We start from the raw sequence: 17,133 nt of genomic DNA on the forward strand, positions 1-17,133 counted from the left end.
TTGCCCACATGCTTCTTGTGTTAGTAGTAAAGCAGCTGCAAAGTATTATTTAGTTCGGTGAGCTGCTCAGATTATTCCAGCTCTGTTTGTTGACTGCAGCTCACTGCTTGGTTATTATCATGAACTTTGTAATTAAGCTCACTATTTGTTGATTGCAATTTATTGATTCGAGCAGGGTTATCATGAACTGGGCTCTGATCATATAGATATATAGCAGTAGTCATATATAGATATGCCTGTACAAAATGACACATTGGAGGTTGCATTGTTTGGTTGGAGCTTTGTCAGTAGGATAATTAGTGTGTTGTTTAATCAGTGCAATAACAGCAGCTTGGTCTGCTCGCTTGGTTAGCTCTGTTCTAGGTTTGTCGGTTCAGCACCTCCAGCTATAGCTCGATAAACAGGTCGACAGCAGGTAGTACGAAGGGTTGCTTTCATGCAACAGTGTTCAAGCACTGAACAAATTGATTAATTCCATATGTAATGTCCCTTTCATGCACAGAACCAATCATGGCTGCATTAGTTATTTGCTTGACCTGTGCTTGCCATATGTACGTTGCTTTGTTTGTATAATTGTGTAGAACATTAGCTCTTGGCTGCACCAATATAAATGTTATATGTACATGTTTTTTCATTAATTTTTGTCATAATTAAGTTTTTGACTGAGTAATTAATTTTGCTCCATATAAATGTTGTTTTCAGGTAGACAAGTACAAGGATTAAGAACATGATGCATTTCACTTGTTCAAGGAGTGCCACTATAGCAAGACAAAGCCCACATGCCTACTCTACAGCTTGTTGTACTGTCAGATGTTGTATATTTTCATATGCCTATATGATGTGCTCTATTATTTTCGTGTGATGCTGAATGAAAACATGAGTTATTGTATCTAGTGTGATGCTGTAAGTTATGATGTATTCACTGAATTACGGTTGGCTTTTACGTCATTTGGGCTTGAGTTTTTTGATAAATGGGCTGAAAAAATAATTCAAATTTTGTGGGCTGATGTTTTTTTAATTTAGTGGGCTCTAGCTGGTTCGTTGGAAACTAATGGCGACCAAAATAACTAGTGGACTTGGAAACATTTGGCCCACTTCTCGTATTGGCACGTTAATAAATGGGCTATATCACTATACACGTCATCATCTGCCGTGTCATTTTCCACATGAATTCCACGTCAGTATGGCAAGCTACATCATCATTCACGTCATTAGCCACGTTGGCATCCATGTCAGCAATAATTGCCATGTTAGCGTCCACATCACCACCCATACTATCAGCCACATCACCTGAGTATCCAATCCCTGACGATGTTTGTGATGTTTATTTTTCTCAAAAATATTGGGCCTAGCTGGGCTGAGCTCAATGCCAATTTATGATTGTCAAGAAACATCACAGATTTCCCTCAAAAAAAAAGAAACATCACAGATTGATTCAATCTATGTCGATTTTGTAGAAATGTCGATTGATTTAATCTATGACACTCAATACATGACGTTATCTAAAATCATTATAGATACTGTTTGTGATGGTTTTTCAGTGATCCGTGATGGATTCTTTCCATTTCAAATTATATAGTTTTTAAGTGTAATTCTAAAAATAAACAGTATTAGTAAATTAGATAAAAAATAGAATTTGGAGAAAAAAGAAAAAACTCTTTTATACCGATTGGAAATACCAACTAGTACCAAAGAAGGTCTTAGACACATGGTAAAACGCCTTGTGTTCTAGACCGAGATATTTGGTCTCGGTTCCCTTGTGCCGATTGGAAGACAAGGACCAAAGCCGGTTTTCAACCGGTACTAAGGCCCCTTGCTAGTGAACACGCTCTAATGTTTCTACCATGACTTTGGGAGTTGAGGCCTATTTATAAAGGTATCTCTGGTATTTTGTTCACCCATTGTTAGTATTGACCTCCATCAGTTGGCCCAACGGCAAACTGGGCCCTTGACTCGCGTCCTGATCGGGGACGCCTAGCCCAATAGACGGCTGGTGGGCCCCAGTCGCGCAGTGCCATATATAGAGGAGGTGGGGACTGCGGCATACATCACGAGGTTCGTCGCCGCCACTCGCTACGGTTCCCACACCTTGATACCCTAATCCGATCTAGAGAGGGGGTGCTGCTGCGGCGGGAAGTCTATCTACGCCAACGTCCTCACCACAGCAAGGATGTCCCCATCGCTGGACGCCACCGCCCTGTACTACAACGACGCCGTCCACGACTCCGCCGCCGGCGCTCTCGGCATCGCCTTCAGGCTTGTCGTCGACCATGGACGGCCCCTCCTTCAAGAACCACCGAGTAACCCCCTCTGTTCTATCCTAGAGATCCTAAAGGTTCCAACAATGCTATCAAGAGCACCAATCTAGTGAGTAGATCGAGATTGGGAAAGCGGATACGGTGACGAATCCGAAAATATAGATACAAAAGAAAAGAAATCGATCTCGGATCGGGAAAAGGAAAAGCCCATACCCTAACCCTAGAAAAGACTGAGGCAGCGGTTTTACCCTAGATCCCGCAGCCAGTACCATCTTCGGGCAATTGCCATGCGGGATAGAATGACCCCAGTCACCGGCTCGCCGGCGCACGACCGCCGTCGCGCGGGAAAGCTCAGAGCCGCAGCTCGGCGGCGTCGCCTGCCGCGCGGGCTCGTGTCCAGGGCGAAGGGGTCTGCAGCGGCGCCGACGCCTTCCTCCGGCCGCCACGGGTGGCCGCCGCTCCGTGCTCGCCTCTGTGCGCGCTGCGGACAGGAAGGGGGAGGAGAAAAGAAAGATCGAGCTCGGGGTCGCGCGACAACAGCACGGCCATGGCGCGCACGGCCGGAGCAAACGGCGCGGCGGCCGGAGCGCCGCCGGCAGCCGCCAGCTTGGGTATGAGAAATAAAGGAGAGAGGGTTAGGGTTCAAGGAAGAAGAAGCCAGCTTATATATCGCCCGAGATCCACGCCCAACCGTCGGATCAAAAGGAGCGGTCGAGATCGAATCCAGCGAAAGAAAGGGCCGGAATGGGCCTGCGATCCGCTTCTGGGCCGATTTAAGCCCAGGAGGGGGTCTTTTTCTTTTTTATATTTAAAAAATAAAAATTTCAAAAATATTTGTCTGTTTTGAAAATTTTCGAAAATGGCCCCCGGTCGCCCGCCCCAGGGGCGACAGGGGTCCTGTCGCCCAAGCAACAGGCGACAGGACCTTAATGTAATTTTTTTTTGAATTTGCAAAGAGGTCCCTGGCCGAGGTGTGTGGAGTGAGGGGGTCCTGTCGCCCCCCCTTCCCCACGGGCGACAGGCCCCCCCCATGGGCGACAGGGGGTCTCCCACCCTATATAAGTCCAGGCCTCCATGCCTCCATTCCCTTCTCATTTGAGCCCAAAAATTGCACCAAAAATTTAGAAAAAAAAAGAGAGGGGTGAGGAGAAGAAAAGCGGCGAAGCTCTGCCGAATTGCGCACTTGTGATCTACCGGTAACTTTCGTATGAATCCATTGATATTGTATAACAATTTAATTTAGTTAGCGGATTAGCTGAATTAGATTTGATGCTTTGGAACACTCGTTTAGTATTACAATTTCAGTACTATTACTGACTTGTTTTTAAAATAATTATGAATTAGAATAGAATTATGACAGTACCTTATTGATATTGCAGCGTAAGGCAATGGCTGCCTCCAATTGTGGAGAATTTTCATGGATCGAAGAAAAATCTAGTATAATACTTGATATCATGACCCATCTTGTTATCAGAAAGTAGTTGGATCCGTTAGCGGATGGTACGATAGACATGGTGTTGTCCAAAGTAGTAGAGTTTAAAGATTTCACATTATTTCGAGGTATTACAACGCAAGATGTAAAGGGACACCTGCTAGAACGTCGGAAGATATACATGAGAGTATGTGAACTAGCAAATCATCCTAATATCATTGGATTCTTACAAAGTTCTTGTAAGATATGGATGCGGCCAGAGGTGTATGAGATGCACATTAAGGTAACTCTCATTCAGTTCTAATCTCATCCGTCATTTGGAATCCATATTTATGATTTTAGTAACATTGTTGTTTAATTATATGCTAGGATTACCCCGAGGACACGGAGTTGATTAACAAATCGATACCAAATTTCCTGTAAATTGGTATGTATCTTCGGTGGACTTATGCCGCAAACTAGACGAAGGAGGTGGATAAGATCTTCGGGTGATAGTACTTGGCCTGCGCAAGAACAGATGACCGGAGGTTCGTCGAGTCATGCTACAGCACCTCAAGCACCAACTTGTGTTAACTGGGATGACGACATGGATGACTTCATGCTCCCCCAAACCATGGCCTCCAACACATGATGTTCCTCCCCCTTTACATGAACCTAGAACCAGAAAAGAGACAAAGGGAAAGACAAGAGGTTCGTCAAGTCATGTTGCGCCACCTGCAGCACAAACTTGTGTTAACTGGGATGACGACATGGATGACTTCATGCCCCCCAAACCATGGCCTCCAACACATGATGTTCCTCCCCCGGTACATGAACGTAGATCCAGAAAAGAGAGAAAGGGAAAGGCAAGAGGTTCGTCAAGCCATACTACACCACCTGCAGCACCACCATCTGTCAACTGGGATGACGACCTAGATGATTTCATGCCATGATTTATAACATATGATGTTCATCGGTTTAAGATGTATTCGCATTTAGTATTGTTAATGTTGTATTATGCTTGTATGTATGTCTCGTACCTAACTTGCATTCACTAGACATGTACATAATGTCGAGTTTGAATCGTACTTAGTCGTAATGGAGCATCGAAGCATAAACATACCATCTATCGTATGCAACGTAAAATACGAGAGTGATCAGAGGCGAACGTTGAAGTGTACAAATAAGCGGTCCACAGCTATCTCATTACAAATAAACATCAGAGATACAAACATCGGATATATCTAACCACCCCTAGGGCTGTCGGACCCTCTTAGCCCTCTACTGGGCAGGGACATGGCCCTCGGAGTAGGTGTGACGATCCGGAGACCTCACCTGTCGCTCAAGACGCAAAGAGGGCTGCGGTGTCTGCTGCTGAGAGATCCCAAGTGGTGCTCCTCCTAGCTATGAATACCCCAAGACATTGGGGTCACCGTACGCGCCAGGTGAGTCTGAAGTCAAGCTGTCGAGTTCGTCCAAGGTGACGCCCTCGTTATCTGAAATGAACGTACTCGAAACAAACCCTGCGTAACATATAAACGTAAACCGACATATGTTGTATAGTAAATTAGTGAGTGTATTGAGAGAGTGTTTTGTACCAGGTCGAAAGGAGGAAGAAGGTCTGGCGCCCGCATCAGGGTAGAATCCTACGCATAAAATGTGGATGTTAGCGTACGCTCGTGTTCTTCGTCATGACATGTAGAAACCGAAATACGAAACATAAACTAACCTGTGTAAGCCGGTATCTGTGGCCCCGGGACCATCCCTGGATACGGTCCGCCAACTGGTGGTGCCCCGTCTAAACATTCCAGTATGGCCGAACGCAGTAGCTGGATCGTATCCTGTTTGTGATATTAGTAAATATGTAGGAACACTAGATCTAATTTTAAAGAGATATCTACGTTACCTGCAGTTGTGTAGTACTGAGACATCGGCCGGTACATGGTCGCCGGACACGGGAACGACAACGAGGCCTGGGACGACCCATGGCTGTCTTCATACTGCACACGGCTTCCAAAGTTGTGCAGTACTGAACGCAACTAGTCACGCTGCATCGACCATGCCTCTGTCTGCTCAAACTGGGTCATTGGGGATCCGGCACGTACCCTCGTCAGGTAAGTCGAGCAGTCCGTCTCCATCATGCTTGCAAAGGCGAAACTGCATCCATTGAGTAAAGGAACAGTTAGTAACACATGAATTATCTTATGAATATTAATATATATATATGCAAATATGATCAAGAGACTCACCGCGCCAGCTAGTGCCTCCACGTGGTGCCGGGCATAGCCATCCTGAGGCATCACCTGGTGTGCCTGCGGGTGAGTGTCAACATAAACAAGACGAGCCCGAGTCCGGGGTAAGTACCAAGTGAGGTAAGCCCGAAAGGAGCTGTCTGTGTGTGGTCCTGTTGGATGGACTAAGTGCTCGTCTGCTTGTTCCCATTGGTCCACCCACGGCTGCATCTTGGTGAGCCAATCAGCAGAGCACGGCAAGCCACTCCTTGACAACCTACAAAAGTGGACCACGAAGAATCGTTAGATTCGACACGAATGTATGAGCCAAGTTCATTCATAATTATCTGTGGTCCTGGCGACTGTCACGCTCCAACGCGGTGGGCACCGGAAACTCCTGGCGCTTGCCCAAACTGTCTCCTGACTCTCCAGGGGCAATATGCCTCAACCGCGATGTCGTAAACCAGGACGGCTGTAGTAAGCCACAGGCTCGCATTTGCGGAGCAGTGCGAAGACAAGCCTGCTGGTGCACGGCTCGCATTCGTGGAATTTTTGGGCTCAAATGAGGAGGGAATGGGGGTCAAGGGCTTATATAGGGGGTAGAGCCAGTCGCCCGAGGGGGGGCGACAGGCCCCCGTGTCGCCCGTGGGTGGGGCCCCCCAGTCGCCCGAGGGGGCGCGACAGGCCCTCCTTGCCCCCGGCCAGGGACCTCTTTGCAAATTAGAAGAAAAAAATTACATTAAGGTCATGTCGCCCCTGGGGCGGGCGACCAGGGTATATTTTCGAAAATTTTCAAAACGGACATATATTTTTGAAATTTTGATTTTTTTAAAATATAAAAAAGAAAAAATGCCCTAAGGAGGGCGGGGGCGCCGCGCCACGCTGGGCCGGTTCGGCAGCCCGGTGGTCGGCTACTGGGCCTTAGGCCTAGGTGGGAGTAATGGGGCGCGAGTGCGTGGTTTTTGGCCCGCGCGGCACTGTAGGTGCATGCGCGCTGGTTTTGGGCCTTGGGCTGATTTTTCCAAGTCAGGCCGAGTGCACAGTAAAGAAAAGAGGATAGTCTCATTATTTTCAGAAGCATTTATTTGGTGAATCTTGTATAGTCTTTTACCTCTATTCAAATTTGAACCAACTGGGATAATTTGTTTTAGAGATTAGTAAAGTTTGAAATGTTTTGCCTCTGAAATTGAGTAACCTTTCATGTTTCGCTGCAAAGTAAAAGTTCCATCCTCTATTTAAATTGGAACCAATGGGAAAATTTAAATAGAGGAGTAGAAAGATAATAGTTTAAAGTTAAATTATGGTATTGTTGTTTTCTGACCAACGTTGATAATAACAATATTATAATTTTATTATGAGTTTAAATTCAAGGATTAATCTCTTACAAATTTTGCATCAAAGTGATCAATATTTCAGAGAATACATAAAGACAGAGAATTGGTTCTATAAGAAAGAAAAGTTCTCCGCTGCAATAAAGAAAGATAAACTCAGATGAGTTTTTCCCTATGAGAAAAGGCAGCCTCTAAGTTTAAGGTTAAGAAAAGCTTCCGCTGTTATAAGTCAAAGAAAGATTGTTTTGGCACTATTTTGCCATTGTAAGTGTCAAGTTGAGCATTAGTTTGCTCTTAAAAGAAACAAAATTTAAAGTTTATTATGATGTTGTCATTTTCTGACCAAAGTTGATGATGACAATATTATAATTTTTATTCTAGTCATGTATTCTATTTCTGCCCAACGGTGATATAGAATTGAAAGTAAAGAAAAGTTGTATATTTTAATTTTGACCAATGTTAAATTAAGATATACAATTCTTCCCAAGTAGAGAGAAATTAACAAACAAAACTTGATTCTGATCAACATTATAGATAAAGTTTTGAGGTTACTCAGCTGTATAGTTGAGGTTAAGAGAAAAGTGCTTGTTCCATTGTGACTTTTAGTTGATATGGAAAAGAGATGCAACTTATTCGGAAAGATTTTTGGTTTTTCTCTCACTAAAGTTTTTGTAATATAGAGATTTGTTAAATTTTCTGATTAAATTAGAACCAACAGGAATATTTAATCAGAAAATAAAGTATATATGCATGTTTTAGTCATTGTGACCAAAGTTTCTTCGTCCTTCAACAACAGTAAAGATAATTGTTGAAATGAGTTTGATGCATGTTCAATTTGACCAACGTTGAATTAAACATGTATTACCAATGCATTTAAAGTTTTATACCGCATGTCGGAAAAAGGTTTTGGCACTTGTGCCATTCATATCCTGCATGGTAGGGAAAGTTTTTGTGATGACTCGTGTACTATCACAGAAAAGAGAAGAAGTCTGGGGGAGCCTTTTAAGCTATCCCAGCAATACTCATGTACTTCAATAGTGTCATGTTGGATAGTGACTTGAAAATAGTCAAAGGACAAAAGAAGGTTGTATATGAACCAAAAGTCAAGAGTGCAAGCATGACTTGCAAAAGTATAGCAATATAAAGAACTCAGATGAGTTCTTGAAAGTGTAACAATATGAAGAACTCCAATGAGCTCTTGAAAAGGAACGAGGAAATGGTACTCCCATTATTTTGTATGACTTGATCATATTAATAAAGTTCAAGTAATGAAAAGCTCCTCGTTCACAAGTGTTAAAAAATAGTTTCGAAATTATGGCAGCAAAGTTTGTGCCATATTTCCAGGGGGAGAAAGATTAGAAAGACTAGAAAGATTAATGTTTAGAGAGAATATCCCCGCAGAGTTAAATGCAATGCATTTTTTTAAAGCAAGAATGATCTATTAAAGAAGAACATGACCGAAACGGGAGTACAACGGTCACAACATTGATACCCCAATTACAAAAATAAGTGGAGTTCCTGGAGTTTTTCAAGCTCCAAATAGGAAGAAAAGATAGTCGAGTCTCAAAGCAACTGAAAGAAAAGGTGATGCTTATAGCACCTTATGAGACTTGTAAAGATTAACCCCAAATAAAAGCTTGGAGATATTCCATCTATATAATAGATGGGATAATCTGGGGGAGTAAAGTATGTTCGAGAAATAAGGCTTGAAGAGAAGTGGGACCGTATGTTCACTCCTATGATTCAAGCACTACAATTGTCTCATCATATGTTGAGGCGTTGAATGAATGGCTGAAATTGAGGTGTCTCATTCATCGAAGTGGTAAGAAGTCATGGAAGATGTCATGAGACTTAGAAGTTCCAAAACTTGTTTTGGAACATAGAATAAGTTCCTAATGGAGCCAATACAATAGACTATAATGGGTCTACAAGATTTAAATGTGACTCCAGAGGGAACATGTAAAGTTGCTAAGCACGACTTGTGTCAAAAGGCTTTATGCAAAGAAAAGGATAAGTTATAGTGAGAAATTTTATGCAGTCTCATGAAAGGATTCATTTAGAATCATAATGACATTGATGCATACTAATTTTAGAATATCATCTGATGGATGTTGGTGAAATATCTTCCAATGAAGATTTGTACGAGAAAATGTATATACATGACATAACCAAATGGTTTTTATTGTGGAAAGAAAAGAACATCCGAATACCATCTGATGAAATCAGAATAGTGGTATCTAAAGTTTTATGAGAACAAAGAAAATTTTGGGTTTTATGTAAAGGTCAAGATGACAAATTGCAAATATGCAGAGTTCAAAGATGGGAAATCATTTTTCCCACAAAGTTCAAAGAAGGTTATTTTGACCTCTAAGTTTTGATAAGAATAATCTCGGTGAAGAGTCATTCGCTCTAGGAAAGGAAATTCACCGGAATAAAAGAAAAGAGGGTATCAGGACTATCGCAGAGAGCATACTTAGAAAAGAGTTCTAAAAGATATATAGTATGCATGCGAGTAAGCCTCATGCCTGTCCTATTGTCAAGGGTAATAGTTTTGGAATTTTCAGAATTCCAGGAACTGTTATATGATCGATCAAAAGAAAAAGGTTCCATGTGCTTCAGCTGTTGGAAGCAAAATTAGTGCTCAAAAGAATTTACCCTGATATAGCGCAAGTATCCGGGACATTTTGGCAGAAGTCCAGTCCAGCAATAGATCACTGGAATGGAGTTATATAATATTTTGCAATTTTACAAAATATTGTCAGCCTCATGCTAAGTAAGAAAGGAACATGTACTCTCAAAAGGTTGTGAGTAAAAAGAATTAAGTTTTGGCGAGATGTTTAGTGAAGCCCACATGTAGTAGCTAACACTCGGCTTTGGAGTTTTATTGTGGAAAAAGTTCCAAAGCAAAATAGTTGTGATTCATGGGTTGTGTACCCAAAGTTGGGTTGTGTACCCAAAGTTTAGCATGATATGAGGCTACAGGACAGGCAAAATGTTTGAGAAAACCTTTACCCGGAATTGATAATGGTAGACAACAGTAATATACCATTCGAATGTTTTTCACTCCTGTGGCAACATGTCAAGTGTACTGCCAAACACTTTGATGGTGAGTTATATGCTGCAAATGAGAAAATCCAGAATCATATGAAAGTATTGAGCATCAAAGTATCAAGCAAGTGCTTGCGGATCCGCTTACTAAAGGTCTACCGCCCAAGTCGATATGGGTTTTACGGGAGGCCTATGATTTCTGGATTACTAAAGGGCCCAAAGAAAAGTTAAGGTATTGTTTCAATACAGAAAGGTGTATTGTGGCTGTTAATCTGATAGTAAGTGATAACTGTCATGATGAGGCATGCCCTACGTACCAATCTACAATGAGACAAGGACCAAGAGCAAAGCAAGTAAATAAATAGTAAAGAGTTAAGTTCAAGTTGAATAGTTTAAAAGCGTAAGGTGAGATCAAGGGGGAGAATGTTAGTATTGATCTCCACCAGTTGGCCCAACAGCAAACTGGACCCTTGACTCGTGTCCTGATCGGAGACGCCCAGCCCAATAGACGGCTGGTGGGCCCCCGTCACGCAGTGCCATATATAGAGGACGTGGGGACTGCGGCGTACATCACGAGGATCGTCGCCGCCACTCGCTACGGTTCCCACACCTCGATACCCTAATCCGATCTAGAGAGGGGGCGCTGCTGCGGCGGGAAGCCTATCTATGCCAACGTCCTCGCCATAGCGAGGATGTCCCTGTCGTTGGACGCCAATGCCCCATACTGCAACGACGCCGTCCACGACTCCGCCGCCGGCACTCTCGGCATCGTCTTCAGGCTTGTCGTCGACCATGGACGGCCCCTCCTTCAAGAACCACCGAGTATCCCCCTCTGTTCTACTCCTAGTGATCCTAAAGGTTCCAACACACATGAGTTAGTAATTCATGAGGACTTGGATCCTCTGTTCTTGAGATTCATGTATAATTAATATAAACTTTTGCAGTTCGAATTCATGCCATGTGATCTTGTGGTACCGTGTGGCCGTCCAACCGTGGACAAATTGGTCGCCACAGACGAGGCAAAGGTTTCACAATATGGCGTGTTGGTAAAATTTGATACCCTATGTTAAATGTCAAATACTCCCTCCGTTTTTCCATGTCATATTTGTTTTATGTCAAGTCAAAATTATCCAACTTTGATCAAGTTTATAGAACAAATGGACATGTAAATTCTTGCAAAAAATGGACATGTGAATACTTCTTGAGACAAAACAAATGGACATGTAAAAAACAGAGGGTTGTATGTGTATGATCTGTATGATGACATTTTTACTCCTTTTAGTTACAAATAGGGGACGTTTTGGATTACATATTCTTTTTTTACTATTAACTTTTCATTGTAATGTATTTTATAAAACAAAGAAAAAGTGCTTTTTATGAAAACTACTTGAGACTAATCTACTCATATCATTTTCATATACCCAAACAATAATTTTGTTAGAAATATAGAACTGTTAACTAAAAACAGTCTAAAACGTTAACATCATCGATCTATGGCTGCTGTTGGATGTAACAAGTAGATTAAACTCAGAAAAACAAGTTGCATATTTCAGCAGTGGAATTTTCAAGTAAGTAGTATGCCAATAATCTACTTGTTTTTCTGAAATTATTCCACAAGTTGTATTTCTGAAATTATTCTGAGTTTATTCTGAAATTTTCTGAGTTTAATCTACTTGTTACATCTACTTGTTTTTCTTAAATTATTCACAAGTTGCATAATTTTTTTTCAAACAAGTTGCATATTACAGCTCAAACCTTAGTTGATCATTGAAGAAAAAAAATTAAGGATCCCAATAATTTGAGCTGTATTTTAGAGATATATCGATTTGCCTACTTGAACTCATATATTTTTTTTTAGATAAGGGGAAACCGGCCTCCACTATCGCAATGTGATAGCTTGCGGCCAACTTGAACTCATATATAGTACACCTGTTCTCGCAGATTTTATCATTCATTCCCACAAGGGGCTGTACTCACGCTCGACGTGTGGGCTGTCATTGTAACCGTAATAGCACTGCTCCCTGAACTCGTACCCCACGACGAGGCCGTCGCCGTCGACGTACAAGCCGCCCATGTCATGCCCCACCGCCAGCGGCACCTCCGTCCAGCAGTACTCGAACGGCACCTCGGCCACACAAGTTCCGGGGGCGCTGTAAAGGTCGTCCGAGAGCGCGCACTCCTCCTCCAGGCCCTCGCTACCAACGTCGCCTGCCGGCACGTGCTCCGCCGTGCTCCTGCCGTCTGCCGGCGCCAAGGGCGCCGCCCCGCCGCTGCCACCGATCTCAGCCTCCAGGGACCGGATGACGCGGCTCAGCCGGTCGTCGACGTCCTCCGGCGCCTGGTCCGCGGCCGACGATGCGTCCTCCAGCAGGTCCATGAGGAACGCCCCGTCGACGACGGCCGCCTGCTCGGCCGGCTGACCGCCGGCGCTGTCGTTGAACCACTCGTGCACGGCAGCACCGGAGCCGGCACCAGCGCTGCCGCCCTGCATCGCACTTTGCCTATCCATCTATAGACTTACTAGAGCTATGCAAGAGACGTGCATGGAATTTGGTATTCTGTGATCAAGGAGCGGAGGAATCGAAGTTCTTGGTGGTTGTGGTGGTGGATAATGGCGCAAAGGGAGGTGGGGGTATATATAAGAGTGGACCGGTGGTTGCTCGGCGGTGGGAGGAAGAGCAAGGAGCTAGCAACGTTTGTAGTGGACGCGGCAATGGTTGAGACTTGAGGAAGACGGCCGGGAGCTGAGCTGAGCAACGTAGCGTGCAGAGTGGTGTGATGCACACTTGTTTGTTCCCCCATGTGGATCTGACTACTTGACCGCTCAGACCGTCGCTTTTCTTGGGTTGCTTTCCTACGTACTAAGAAGGAAATAATCTTCCTTCAAAAAAAATAAGAAGCAAAATAATCGGAAAACAATGACGTGCTGAGGGGCTTTAGGTGCACAAGAGTTTTTTACTCTCGATAAAAAAAAGATGCACAACGATGTCGGTGTAGATATGCACAATTTAACGCAATGTCATATAGATTCAAATCTATTAACAAAAATGGGAGGTGCAAATTCCCTCATCCTTCATTTCCATTTTCTTTTCATTTGATTAAGATTCAATAGACGAAGTCGTCTAAGAAAGATGAGAGAAGTACCCCACATGGGTCTCTCAGATCGTATCTCGATCTATTTTATTTCCAGACAATGACTATATATACTATGCTTTGTTGCTATGCGATGGCAACTGGCCAGCCACACCTATAGGTAGTTTGACAGATGCCAAGGGGGGTACGGTAGCAGAACGAGCGGTTTCGGCGGTTGCATTGGTTTAGATGGTTTACTAATAATTTAATTAGGCGCGCCACGAGAAAGCAACTCGATCATGTGTGGACTTGGCGTTGATGATAGCGATTGGCCTGTGTGGATGTCTTCATGTGTAGCTAGCTAGGCCTGACAGCGAACGTGACTACACGAGGAAGGCACGATCGATCCAGCACGAGTATTGTGCGGCAGGCATCGGTTCTTATCAACTATTCTATGATGGTGTTTAATTTACTGGATGGCTGCCAATAATGTTCCAGCATGCAGATCAAGAGAATATCAAGTAAATTCTTATTTTTTTCATCCGTCTGTTCATCATGTGCAATATCATATACTCATCTATGGTTGGTCTTTCTTTTCTGCTAAACTCTTCGGAGTACACAATTTGCTGCGCCGAATCCATTTTTAATTTTTCATAATTAAAGCAAACAATCATAATCCTATTCACCATGTTCTGCTCTAGCAGCCTCCAGCCAACCAGCAGTGTTTTCCTCTCACACCACTCCAGCAGCAGCCTCCAGCACTAGCCAGCCAACAGTGTTTTCCTCTCACACCACTCCAGCAGTAGCCTCCAGCACCAGCCAACCGAACATGGTATTTTTTTGTCCCTGTGTCCTGAAATTAAGGCATTTTTTGTCCTAAGTCAAAGTAGTCTAAGTTTGACCAAATTTATAGAGAAGAATGTTAGCATCTATCACATCAAATAAGTAAATTATAAAAATATATTTCATAAAGCCTAAGAAACCATAATCGAAACACTTAATTGAATTATTGACATAAACTGGTATTTTTTATCTTGAGAAGCTAAGGACCGGATTCTGGGCGATGCGAAATATATATGCACCTGTGGCTTCATTTTTGAGAGGCAGTGGTACATCAAACATTGATTGGAACTGGTGGGACTCCGGCAAAAACATCAAGCTATTTCTGCCAGACGATATTGCATATGGTCCAAACTAACGATGTCACAGTATGTAATCGGCGCTCTGTCCTACCCAGTTGCCATGCATCTATCCGCCGTGAACCATGATCTTCTCATGATATTCTTTTGTTGATATTGTCTGTGACGATTCTACCTAGAGTCTAGGGATACGCACACGCACCAACATTATTGAGACATGGAGCCCATGACAATCAGACGTGTTTGATAGTATAGCGATGGGCCACCTCCATTTAGGATGACGTATCAGAGGAAATTCTCTGTGCAGATTGTGGTGATGATGGCCGACTACTATTGACACTGAGCTGCCACCACTGAGCATGCATCCATTAATAAGTACATGCACCCTTAGTGGATGTCTCCATCCATGTCAAGCCTTTGGTGCCTTCAATTCATTCCAAGCATATTTTTCTTTTCATTGAATGGGTGTCCAGTACTGTTACCAAGATCGATAATTAAGTCAGAATTTAATTTCTCCACTTTTTGATTCTTTCATCATGAGATGCCATAGTACATGGAATTGACCTTTGTGTTGGGGCAAAAGATGTATGCGCGCGTGTGGAATTGTGATATCCACCCAAAGCCAAAAAAGAAGACTGCAATGTAGAAGGATTCTTTTGACATATATGCGTGCTAGAGACAGTGTCGTTTCTTTTTATCTGTGTGTTGGCTTGATATACTTTTAAATGATACCTCCGATCTCGTGGCAAAAAAGAGGACGTTTCCAGACGACCGTATGACCAGTTGGTTGAAACTTTAGGTACAAATTAATTTCTTGTGTATATTTGGATTGCCTTGTGTATTAAACATGTGGGTTTGCCTAAAAAAACTTCATTACTAGATATTATTTATAGTTCTTGTAAAATGCTATCAGCAGTGTTCTGCATTAATGCTTTCCCAACGTAAAAACACATTATTATCAGTTATTTTTTAGAGAAAGGAGTTTAATTTGTGGATATTTAGATTCTCCATGCTCCATCCAATCACTAGTACAAAAAGTATTTTTAGATGCGATTAAAAACATATTTTTTAGGGCGAGTGCGATACCCAACTCTAGTTCTCGTAGTTAAAAATCAATTTGTAGGGGCACATAACATGCCCTCCCCTACAAATCATTTTCTAGAAAAAAAAGAAAAAACTCAAAAACAGCAAAATAGAAAAGGAAAAATATCCCAGCTAACCGGCCACCACCACAAGCCCCTCTACTATCGAGGTACAATTTTTTTTCACAAAATATGCACACTTGCATAAACTTCGGTTCGAAACGCTTACCTCAAGCCTCGCGCATATCCTCAAACTACATATTCACTTGTGACGCTATGGAATAAGCTATTCTTTTATATTAACTTTGAAATCGATCTTTAGGGGCGGGTAAGACCATAAACTGTCCCCAAAAAACCATTTCGAGAAGCAGATGACTCTATCTCTGGCCCTTAGATATACTTTTGTATTTTATTCCAAAAATTTATTTAAGTATTTAAATATAGTAGAACAAAATAAAAAAATGAAAGTTCTACACTGTGGTTATTGTTGAACTATAGTTACAGAGCATATAAGGGTTAAGATTGTGAAAATTTGAAATTATGACTTGAGTTGTATGAATACTATATAGTCATAGCCGTATATAGGGCGCCACTAGCAAATTATCTTGTGTACTAAAAATTCTTAAATGAATGATGTATAAATTAAACTATAAAATTTTAGATCTTACAACTAAAACTTCGATATGGAACTACTTTACATTCTACATCCGAGGTTGTTTGAAAACAAATCAAAACTTGTAGAATTTGAAACTAGAGAACTTATATTAATTTTTTGGACTATTAAAAGACCTCAAATGAAACAGTTGTTAACTATAAAATTTTAGATCTCGTCAAGCTCTACAATTTTGGTATGAAATTTGTTTCCATCAGAGATTATATGAAACAGTTATAAATTTGTAGGAGCGGGTTACCTTTTGGCCCACCCCTGAAAAAAAATGAGGCGTTCTTATGAATCATTTTTGTAGTAGTGTAGTATCAATCACCTTAGCAACAATATATAATCCTTTTTTATCATAGCAGTCCGTGTTAACTTCGCCGTCCCTATTTGTCGTGTAATGTTTAGTATAAAAATCAACAGAAAGTGTTAAACGCTGAAAAACGGTGAAGTTAAATTATATCTCAATCTTTTGTTGGTTCTCCCTGCCCTGCAACTTTAGTAGACATTGTTATTAGCCGCAGGTACATTATGAAAAAAAAAACAGATGACGTACGTTGGCTTTCAACTATGTATCAGATTCTTCCTCACAGGTGGTGGTCCCAATCAAAATCCCTCTCCAATATTTCTGTAGTCTATCATGCATTCTTCTCGGAGTCAGACAATGACAGTATGATGGACAAATACAAAATACATGATATGGAGCTGTGCTTACAAGTTGATGGATACGTACATACCTGATTACTCGACTGTAAGTTAGGTATCGCTCACTTTCTCAACTCACACATCGGCCTCGCAAGGTTGACAGCTCCCTGTTAGGATATGTTAGGCCAATAATGGAGGCAAGTAGACATGTCAAGTATAATTTGGAATATAGTAGACTTCCATCAGGTCCAAGAAACATTG

The 17,133-nt window shown here is 42.2% G+C and overlaps 1 protein-coding gene across 1 annotated transcript; it reads right to left on the reverse strand.

Annotated features, from left to right (window-relative positions):
• Positions 1-11,995: 11,995 nt before the first annotated feature.
• Positions 11,996-13,044, reverse strand: LOC120705171. The gene has a single exon (XM_039989658.1). The coding sequence runs from the start codon at positions 12,786-12,788 to the stop codon at positions 12,231-12,233; it is 558 nt and encodes a 185-aa protein (XP_039845592.1). The 5' UTR covers positions 12,789-13,044; the 3' UTR covers positions 11,996-12,230.
• Between the last annotated feature and the right edge of the window lie 4,089 nt (positions 13,045-17,133).

The sequence above is a fragment of the Panicum virgatum genome, chromosome 4K (genome assembly GCF_016808335.1).
Source record: "Panicum virgatum strain AP13 chromosome 4K, P.virgatum_v5, whole genome shotgun sequence".
Lineage (NCBI taxonomy): Eukaryota > Viridiplantae > Streptophyta > Magnoliopsida > Poales > Poaceae > Panicum > Panicum virgatum.